The sequence below is a fragment of the Cariama cristata genome, unplaced genomic scaffold (genome assembly GCF_000690535.1).
Source record: "Cariama cristata isolate BGI_N322 unplaced genomic scaffold, ASM69053v1 scaffold24832, whole genome shotgun sequence".
Lineage (NCBI taxonomy): Eukaryota > Metazoa > Chordata > Aves > Cariamiformes > Cariamidae > Cariama > Cariama cristata.
This window is the reverse complement of record NW_009604754.1, coordinates 15,688-26,156: the sequence shown is the minus strand read 5'-3', so window position 1 is coordinate 26,156 and position 10,469 is coordinate 15,688. Positions and strand designations below refer to the sequence as shown.

The 10,469-nt window shown below is 36.2% G+C and overlaps 1 protein-coding gene across 1 annotated transcript in view; it reads left to right on the top strand.

Moving 5' to 3' along the window:
• Window positions 1-664: 664 nt before the first annotated feature.
• The window catches only part of LOC104158155 (zinc finger protein 536-like), a gene marked incomplete at its 5' end in the record, with an annotated part of 16,915 nt that continues 7,110 nt past the window's right edge, over window positions 665-10,469 (top strand). Inside the window, 2 exons of the mRNA XM_009695732.1 lie at window positions 665-821; window positions 1,444-1,596. Of these exons, the coding sequence (XP_009694034.1) occupies window positions 665-821; window positions 1,444-1,596 (310 nt within the window). The remainder of the gene's footprint in view (window positions 822-1,443; window positions 1,597-10,469) is intronic.

The window sequence follows — 10,469 nt, the reverse complement described above, 5'->3', positions numbered from 1 at the left end:
CATGACTAAGATAAGCATTTATATATATATATATATATATAATCACTCTATCATCCCCTTCTTTTGGTTTTAAGCAAAATAGTTTAGAGGGACCATTTTGTAATAAATAATGAAATGCCTGTTAGTGTTACCTTTTCCAGAAATGTGGTATTTGGGTCTCTGTTAGTGTGTGAATAGTTTTTATTAGAGCCAAATGTTTAAGTCTTTCTTATATCCCATCACTTCCATTTAAAAGGCAATGCTGTGTAAACTGCACTGTGTTTCCTGACAGTTTTAGTTACATATCAAATGGGTAAAGACAGAACATTTGTAGTCAGTAGTTTATGGTTGAAATAATCAAGACTTTGCATGCAGATTTTAACTATATGCTCCCCACCTCAATATAACCCAGATAGGTCGGCTTTTGCATAGGGGTGTGATGATGTGTCTATGTGTATTGCACCTCTGTGGCGTGCCGGGTAGCATAAATCCAGTTCAGAATTTCAACATTTGCCATGATACTTTTTGGTGAAATCGTGAATTGATACATATATGTGATATTACATGACCCTGTAAATACAAGATGATAGATGAGTCTTGTGTGGTTTGAATAATGTCTTTTTTAAAATGCCCTACATTTTATGCAATTTTTATGTCAGTCTTTTGTAAGTTATTTTGTTCATAGGCTGCTTGGATAATAGCAGCTTATTCAAGATGGCTGAGAATATCTGTTTCTTTACATCAGAAGAGAGATGAGATGTCCTGGAGTCTCACGCATTGTATTACAATGCAAAGAATAAGTGTAGCTGTGAACACCAAAGGAAAAAACTCAGGAGCTGCGGGTGAGAGGGAGAAGGAATTCCCCCTCATCTGACCGATTTTTTCATTGCCTTTCCTATGATATTAGGCCACTCTATAGGTCATACGTTGTAACTCCAATGCTGAAATGTTGCAGAAGGAAGTTGATTAGCACGTGTGTGTAGACATCACCAGTGCTGTTGGACCCGCCTCCCCCCCCCATCACTGTAATTCTCTTGTTTTGGGAGGTTTTAATATACTGATGCAAACTTCTCTAAAACTTCTCTCTAAAAGCATACAGATTTTCACAGTACTTATAAATGAAATAGATTCAACAAAACAACAATCTAAAACTTTTGGGGGAAAAATTAATAGGAACTAAGCAGAAGAAGAAATCAAACCAGCTGCTGACACAGCTGTTTCTTTTCTTGTATAATTCAGTTCAATATAAAGGTACCATATGCTGCTTAAAATGATGATAGGAAAGATGAAATAATTTAAGACAATAACAAGAAAATACATGAATTGTCAGCATTCTGTCAGATTTAAAGAATGAAATAGACAGGTGTAGTATTGACATGTTTAACTTTCTGTTGTGTTAGCAGTTTTAGTGTGAACAACTTCTGACATGTGCTGAAGTGATGTGAGAACATTTCTGTGTTGCAGACATTGGAGAAGAAGCTGGGAGATCTGTAGGAGTCCAGCAGCCAGCTTTACTGAGAGACAGGAGCCTTGGTTCTGCCATGAAAGACTGCCCATATTGTGGAAAAACTTTCAGAACATCACATCACTTAAAGGTCCACTTGAGAATACATACAGGTGAGAGGAACAAGTGAGCGGAGCACTGTTGACACATGCCGGGGGGGGGGGGGGGGGGTTAACATAATATGTGGCTAGGAGCCTTAATTCCCAGTGTAGATTTGGACTCATTAGTTGGAGAAAGTCTTTTGAGAAAGATATATGACAGTCTTAACTAAAAGCACAAGGAATGTGTTGTTGGATAAAGACCACTTTAATAGAATCATCTTTTCCCAGTTGAGGTTATTTCTGTCTCCTTCCCTGCTTCATCACTGTTTCCTTCAATTACCCTTGTCCTTCAATAGGCATAAGCCTATTGGTTTCAGACTTAGTTATACTAACTGCTTCAAAGGCCTTCCTTAGCATCTGCTTAGGGATTCTGTATGTTTTTCTCAGAGTTACTATTTTTGTTCCATTTAGCATGCTCATTTTTAACCTCTCACTGTTCATATGAATACATCAACTTTGTGGATCTGGATTTTTTTTTTCACTGGGACTCAGCCGACCTAGTACTTGTAAGTAGTAAAACTTACCATGTTTTGCACCATGGTAAAACTTACCATGTTCTATTTTAGTAATAATGACAGCATTTCTAGTCTACAGTGACTTACTACTACTCACTTCATTTTGGTATGTTGCTCATTGGGTGAACTGCTCTCGATGCTAGTAAACTGTAATCACTCCATTTAAAGGATACTACCTTGTTTGCTTAAAAGTACATATGTGCATGGTAAGGTTCATGTAGAGACACAGTGTATGTTTAAGAAGACTTACTCTATCCATAATTAAAATCTGACGTAAAGTGTTGATACCCTCACGTCCTGTTGACATCACTAGAAATTCTGATGTGGCCAATATGATACTGTTTTCTTCCATGTCTTAGGTATTGTAGCAGGCTTTGGGGGAGCATGGAAAACTGGAGATTTGGGATACTTCTCTTTGGAAACAGACATAGTGAGCACTGTAATTGTGGAGTCATCTTCTTTCTAAACCATTTTAAATGAATTTCAGAATTTTTACTGCTACTTTTCTAATTGATAGGTAAAATAAATTGCATGAAGAAATACCTTCTAGTTTTACCTCCTACTTGAAAAATTTTGCTTTTACTTTTTATTTCACTGAAGTACCAAATAAGCAATATTTTCCTCCGTTCCCAAAATCAGCAGCCATGTTTCTCCTGTGGGCTTGTGCAGATGTAATATTTAATGTTGGGTTTGCAGATGTGAGGCCTGATTTTGAAAAATTGAAAATGAAGGCTGAAAATTATTTAAAGAAAAAAATTTCATTGTTGAAATGGGAAAGTTTGATCATTGTATTTTTATGCTTCTTTGGATTGTGAAGTAGGAGTATACCACACTGGCTTGATCTGAATTTTAAAATTTGGCACCCTAATGTAGTTTTCTCTGATTGGATTGCAAAGCATTTAGGGCAGGAATATTATTTTCCCTGTGTTAGACGAAGTAGGGAAAAAAGAAAAAAAGAAGAAACACAGTGAAAACCCTATTTGTTCACTCTCTAATGTCGTAAAAGTAAATAAATCATAGTTATTTTATTGGAAAATAATCTTGTAACTATGAGGTTTAAACAGTGACATTTTTACTATTGGGGATGTAAAGAAAAATTCTTTAAAACGACCTGAGGATACCCTTTTGCTTTATTATATAGTGGTCATTTTGTTCTTGTTTTAAAGATGGCAGTGATTATGCATTTGGTATTTGTGGCTTAGAACTAATGGAAAGTAAATTAATTGCAATGGAAATATTCCATAAAACTTGCATATTAAAACTGACTAAACAAAATTAAAACAAGAAAAAATAAACCATGTATAAAATAACAAAAAACCCCATTGTACAGACTGTTGAATCAACATTTGCAATATATTTAAAAAACATAATTTTAAAATAGATAAAGATCAATTTCCATTAGGTTGAGAACAAAGCATTTGTAAATAGTGACAAGAGTATGTTTAAATGGAGCAATGTTTTACATATTGGAAATAATCCTAATAAATATTATAAAAATGTAAATTGGCAAATTACTGGAGTTATTAAATAAAAATTAAGTTGCTTTGCAGTAAATGGAAATGATGTAATAGATACCAGTTATTAAACAAATATTGGTTAGCTCATACTTATCAGGGACAGTTTCCTGCCTTTTATGTCACACTCTGTCTTTATTATATGCCTGGATCATATAACTGACTGATAAAAAACACTTTACTGTGTTTCTCCACTACATTAACTCAATTACTGTTCTTGTTCTCACAGCACCTGTTTGTTAGAGATGAGCTCAAGCAGTTCAGCAGAAGTCAGGTTCCTTCGAACATCTGTGTGTTTGGAGCCACACGAGTAGGTTGGTTTGGTGCACATGCCAAGACAAGACCCAAAGTCTGATCCAGCCAGGAGGTGCTTCTGTGGCAGTTGGCCCAAAAAAGCTGGAGAAGCCATTTAATCCTCCACAAGAGAAGGAAGCTGTGCTCTGTTTTAGAAGAATTAGCTAGTGGCTTAGGTTGCTTCTTTTTTCTGTTGGATATTTCATGGTTGCAACATTCTCCACACTGAGTCTCAGTTTCTGTGTAGTTGGCTATTATATAATAAGCTTCTGAAGGAGAAAAAAAAAATCAAGGTTTTATTTAGCACCCTCAGTTGAGCCCCAACACACAATTGTAGAGGATTTTTCTTCTTATCTAATTCAATGATATTCAGCCGGAAAGAGCTTTAAGGGTAAGACAGTAAGATATGATTTCTGATTGTTCCCATACGATAAGAAGAAATCAGCATAATTATGTTAAATCAGTTTCTCCTCTTTCTTGCTCTAAAACCAGTTGAAGGACAAGACAGTTCCTTAGTACAACCCCGACAAAAGAGAGGAAGGACTCTCAGGGCAAAATGCTTCACAGCCTCAGGACTTAGAGAGGACAGACAGAACTCTTGTAGCCCTTCTACAGGAATTCTCTATGTTGACCAGTGAATAAAGATGGGCTCTGTGGTCCTGCTTCTTCAGAGCTACCTACTTCAACTCGCACAAACTCACTGTGTGAAGAGATGCAGAAACAAGGGCAAAGCATGTATATGTACCAGTAGTGCATAGTAGACATGTGGGTGGACTGGCCACTTTGTGATTCAGCTTCCTGGTTATAACGTAATATATAATACAGGTGAGAAGATTGTAACACAGACGGCTTAGAGAAGCTCAGACTTTGTGAAAAAGAAAACCATCTAAGTATCTCAGACTGATAATATGCCATAGGTGGATGCTTCCAGAGTTTGCATTTTTCCTCTCTGGGGGCAGCAATTTGAAGTTCCTTCATTTAGGGAGGTGAGCATCTTCTTTATGTTCTTGAGCATGCTCAGTTCCCACTGAAATAAAATACTTTACAAATTTACTTTACATGCCTAAGCCTTTGGACTTCACAGAAACAGTTAAGTGTAAAAAAAAATAAAAAATTCTTATGTTCTGCCTTTGACAAGCGACACATTATGTAGGGGCCAGTTTCACGTTAGCTCTAGCATCTCTTTGCACCTTGTGTTAGCATTCAGAAGCCACTGCAGTTGTAGACCCGTTTGGGTTTGTGTGGTCATTAGGTGCTTGAGTATATGCCCAGTATGACTGGCACAGTTAAATCCTTTGAGTAATGAAAAAAGAATAACATGCATGAGCAAAGCAGAGCCCTGAAGAAGGTTTGGGTTGTGCTAAAGAGAAGAAACCTAAGAAAGAGAGGGATAGGGAGAAAAATCTTGGCAGAGCTGTGTCTATTGACTGAGAGTATGTTACGATATGTATGACACACATCTTACATGTGTTGGATGTATTAAATACATTTGCAGTGTTACTGCATTTTCCCTTGGAAATGTGACTAACCAATTTTAAAGCTTGCTTAGATGAACTGATGAAATACAGTAAAAATGGTGCTGTTTTAAATGAATTCAATTCACATTTTCTTCCTAAAAAAAGACTGCCTGTTGCCATTCTGTGAAGGCGCTTGTAGTGGGATGAGCAATATGAATAATTAAGGAAAATGGGTATGTGTGCTCCAAGAGGAGACAATTTTGGTATTGAACATCCTTTATTCTTACATTTCTAAGATGAACTAAAAGGACTTTTCATTTCTCTAGATTTCTCCAGATTTCCCATTCTTAACATTGTACAGCATGCCTTTTCTCCTGTCTTAATGACATCCCAAACTTTTGTTGAAAATAATTGATTGAATTTAAATTTCCTTAAAAGTTTAAGAGGTAATGTTACAGTATAAATTTCCTACCAAACACTAAGTAGGGAAATATCCATTAGTGAAATTAACTACAGTTTCTAGGTAGCTAACAATGTGCAGTATACAGTAGGGCATGGCTAATGAACACTGCAGTGGGTGATATTTCATTATACAAATTAATGCTCACATTTTAATGGGAAAGTCACATAATGAATCTCAGCTTCAGTGACAGCAATTAGAGACACAGATTGTCCCCTTCTGGACAAGGCACTGTTTAGCAATAAGCAGCTGTGTAAAAAGTCTTCAGGTTTACAACATATATATATGCTTTGGGGGAATTAGTGTACAGTTTATATTAATGTACTGAATCTTCCCTGCAAAGTAACAACCATATTTATCTCTCTGCATTTTAACTAAGTAAAGACATGTAAAAAGACTAAATAAATACTGCGGATGAGATATAAATAAAGGAAAATATTCAATTATAAAACTTTATAAAAATTAAAATATTTTATTATAATGCCTAGTGCACAATTGAAAAATCTTTAATAAACGGAGTCAAAAGCATCAGAAGTCTGTCCTTTTACAGGGTAGGGGTAGTTTTGTCTTATATAATAGAGAAAAATCACTAGTAAAGGAAAGTAGTAAAGAGAAGAAGAATTTAACTAGTATTTCTGACAAACAGATTAATTGTGTGGTGAAACATGTGCAGGATCCAAAAATAATCCTACAGAACCTTTGATATTCCATTTGGTTTCAAAAGTGTGAAGTGAATGATTAGAATGATAAAAGAAATTACCGTGTAAGAATAGGCATAATAATGAACTAATTAAACCATACAGCAATTCATTTCTAAAATATCTGCTGCACAATGGATAAAATAGGTTATCAATAACTGTTTCAATGGTAAAATAAAAAATGCTGGAAATTTTTTTCAATATTTTCGTTAAGCAGTATTCTCTGGAATTACAAGATGTTTGATTTCATTTGCTTTGCATGAAAGAAAACTATAGCTTGTTTAGAAACGTATAGGATCAAATTGCAACTCACATTGTCCCTGAGTGACTGTCAAAACCCCACTGCTGGCTGACAGAGCATCAGGTCTTGTGGTTCTTTTACTGATGCACAGCCCTCACTGTACTGAGGAGCAGCAGTATGAGGAGCAGAGGGGCATACTCCACAAACAAACTCCTTAAGAAATCCTATTTTAAAAGGAAGGGGGGCATTTAGGGGGGAAGGGGAATGTAGGGTGCAGTACAGATTTTTAAGAAACTGCATGTTAAATATGAAAAATTAATAAAGAAGCCCACAGTACTAAATATAAATAGATACTTAAGAAGTACAGAGGTTTGATAAGGGAAACTAAAAGTAATAGTAAAAATATGTATGTGGCTACTAGGTTTATGGAGAACAGGGTAAAATTCTGTAGATCTGGCAGGTTTAACGATTGGTATCTTGCCAATACTGGGCAATAGTGGATAAAAAATTATCAACCATCGTGTAGAAGACTAAATACACTTCTGTTCTCAGAAAGAAGCATGATGATTTTTATAAGTATTTTCCAATGATACAGTTCTGCTGTTAAGTAATGAGGCTGTTATGCTGTAGCCCACTACATTTTAATATTTTTTAGAATGAATGAGACTGGGTAACCTATAGATAAAGTCTTAAAAACCCTGGCTGAAATGCTCTCCAAATCATTAAAGTTCATTTAAAAAACTAAGTCTTGGAACACGGAGGAACTTCCAGAGCACTCATAGTAGTAAAAAAGCTCTGGCTATTCTAGTATTTCCAAAAAGAAAGAACATTAAGACCTTGAAATTATAAATGGACTGCCCTGACATAAGTTTTGGGTAAAATTACAGAATGAATTTGTTAACTAATTAAGAATTGGTAACATAGTTAATTTTATTTTATGAAAGTAAGTTTTATCAAGTTTCTCGCTTTCTCTCAAGGCTTGTGAAAGTAGCTTGTTCTATGTGACAATTTCCCCCAAAAAAACCCCAGAATACAGAGATGAAGTGGCACATAAACTGACAGTTCCACAGCAGTGCTTTCAGCTCTGTCTATTTGGTATTTCATCATTATTTGGAAGAGTATATAAAATCACTGTTGATAAAATTTACCAATGGTACAAAAACGGTAAGATGCTAAAAATCATGGGGAGGCACTGATTAGTCACTTAGTCAAGTGGGCTCTTTTCAACAATATGAATTTTAAATCAGCCAAATGTAAAGGAACAAATTCTAGAGGCGTTGATGAACTGGGCCTAGGATTATGGTAGAGAAGCAACAGAATATGAGCTGTTAGTTGATTGCTATAGCTATGGATATAAACACAGTATAAGATTAATGTCAATTTGAACTTTCATCAAAGCTTTAGTGGGTACCCATAATTTAGAAGGACATTGAAGAATTGGGAAGGGTGTTCCACTCAAGAATGAGAGAAGGCGAAGAGGTGACTGGTTTGCCATCTGCAAGTACATTACTTAGGGAATAGAATTTTTTATTAAAAAAATCTGTTTAATCTAGCAGGGAAAAAATGTAGCAATGTTCACTAGTAGGAAGCAGACTCTGGACAAAGTCAAGCTAGAAATGGGGCACACATTTTGAGTAGTGAAAATACTTAACCAGTCAAACAGTTTACCAGATCAGACTAGATGATCATAATTGTCCCTTCTGGCCTTAAAATCTGTAAATCTATTTAAAATCTGGTTGTGGTCTCCTTGCACAGCCCGTAGCAGATAATTCCTATGACTAGTATGATCAGATTGCATTCTGAGTAGGACTGGTGATAGCTTGCATAGATTATACATCTGCGTTGTTTATACAACCTACTATGCAAATAAACCTGCTTCTAAGGGGCAACATGTCTGTTTCCAGTTATCTAACAAGCTTTTGTGCAGATTTTACAAGCAATGTCGAACGTTTACTGTTTTACTGTATCCTGGTATAAAACAGTTCTTGTGAGTTGTCTTGTGTCTTGTAAACCAGAGCGGTAGATAGATCAGAACTGTGATTATGTTGTCCAGATAAGTTATTCTCTATAAGATTTTTTTTTTAATTGTACACACTGGAATATTCTGTCTTTCTACTCCATTGTGAAAAGGTTTGCAGGGATGCAAACAGGGCCAGAGAATTACCAAGATCAGGATGGTCACTGCCTTTGTGAACAATGAAAAATGACTCTTGGATATGAAATGCAGAAAATTATTTTGAAAAAGTCATGTTCCCTCACTTCTACATGGCAACGTTAATTTATGTGAAGTGATATTAAGTGTTAAATAACTCATCCAGACACTGCTGTTGGCAATATTACCAGGGTAGTCATTACACTAGGATGAATTCTCTGAAACCTTTCCTCAAAGTATGAGATACAAACAGGTTGTCTTCTAACAAGAATCATAGCCTACCTCTCTTGTCCCCTGTAGTATTCTTTGGACATATACTATTCCGGTTGCTGATAGAGTCCTGGAAATTAAGGATCCTTTGGGTTTTCTGTTGAAACTGGCTTGGCTTTTGGTTAGTTTGGTGGAGGTTAGGTTGGGCTTTTTCCCACAGCAGCTTATAACTCTGTTTTGTCGTTTGTACAGGGATTTACATGGAGCATAGCTGGTTGTTAATTTGAATGGATGAAATATCATCTAAATATCTGCACAATTACTGAATTTAGGAAATACTGACACACTAAATGTAAAAGATTCAAAGATGATTTACTCCATCCTACTCCCTTCTGCCAGTGCCTGCCCTCAAAATAGCAGCAGATAAGAGTGCTTTGAAGTAAAGTAACCACTGCTAATATTTGGATCTAAAAGTAAAGAGAGAGGTTTTGAATAGTTCCCTTTGAACAATGTTATTTGGCCAGTCCTGTATTGTAAAGGTGGCATAGTGTGTTGTTACATGTTGAGTCCAATTTCAGACCTTCAGCTTTAGGTCTCATTTCTAGCCATGCGAGAGGTGGGAGCACCACAGAGGCAGTGTACCAAAGCTAGGGGAGATTTGAACGTTTTGTCACACTATCCCAGTCAGTGTCTTCTTTCAGTCCAATGCTTATGGGGTTCGTGGTGAGCTGTGTCCAGATCTGCTTTGCTGAGAGGAAGCTCATTCAGTGGAGAGGCCTTTGAGCAGAAAATGTAATGACTTCAAGGCTTAGCAATTCAGAATAAGAGTATGTTGTTGTGCTCAGTGCTTTAGACTGAAGGTACTTTGGAAGTACAAAATATTACTAGTATTTCCTCTAGTTAGCATATTTTAACTCACTTATACTCATGTTTACATATGCTTACTGCTTTGAACAGCTCCTGCATATTTTTAGCAACATCAGGGCAGCCTATATTGCAAACTTCTCCTCCTCCTTGCAGAAGTAGTTATCCAACAGTTGACATAGGACCTGCAATGCTGGGACAGTTTTTAATGGTGTTGCTTGATGTGCCATGCAAACACACACTGAACTATCATTAGAATAAAAGGAAGTGCTCAATATAATTGTGTTAAAGATTTCCGTAAAGGCATAGGGGATGCTGAGGAAGAGCTTTTCAATTAAGAAGAGTGCAAACTCAAAAGTGAGAGCATTTAACCTTATGAAGTCTGGTACTTGTTTTTCACCAGTCTGATTGCTTCTTAGGCAACACTTGAAATACCCAAGTTGTGTCAGAGGTCATTAGTAACTGTTGACAGTAACTGGG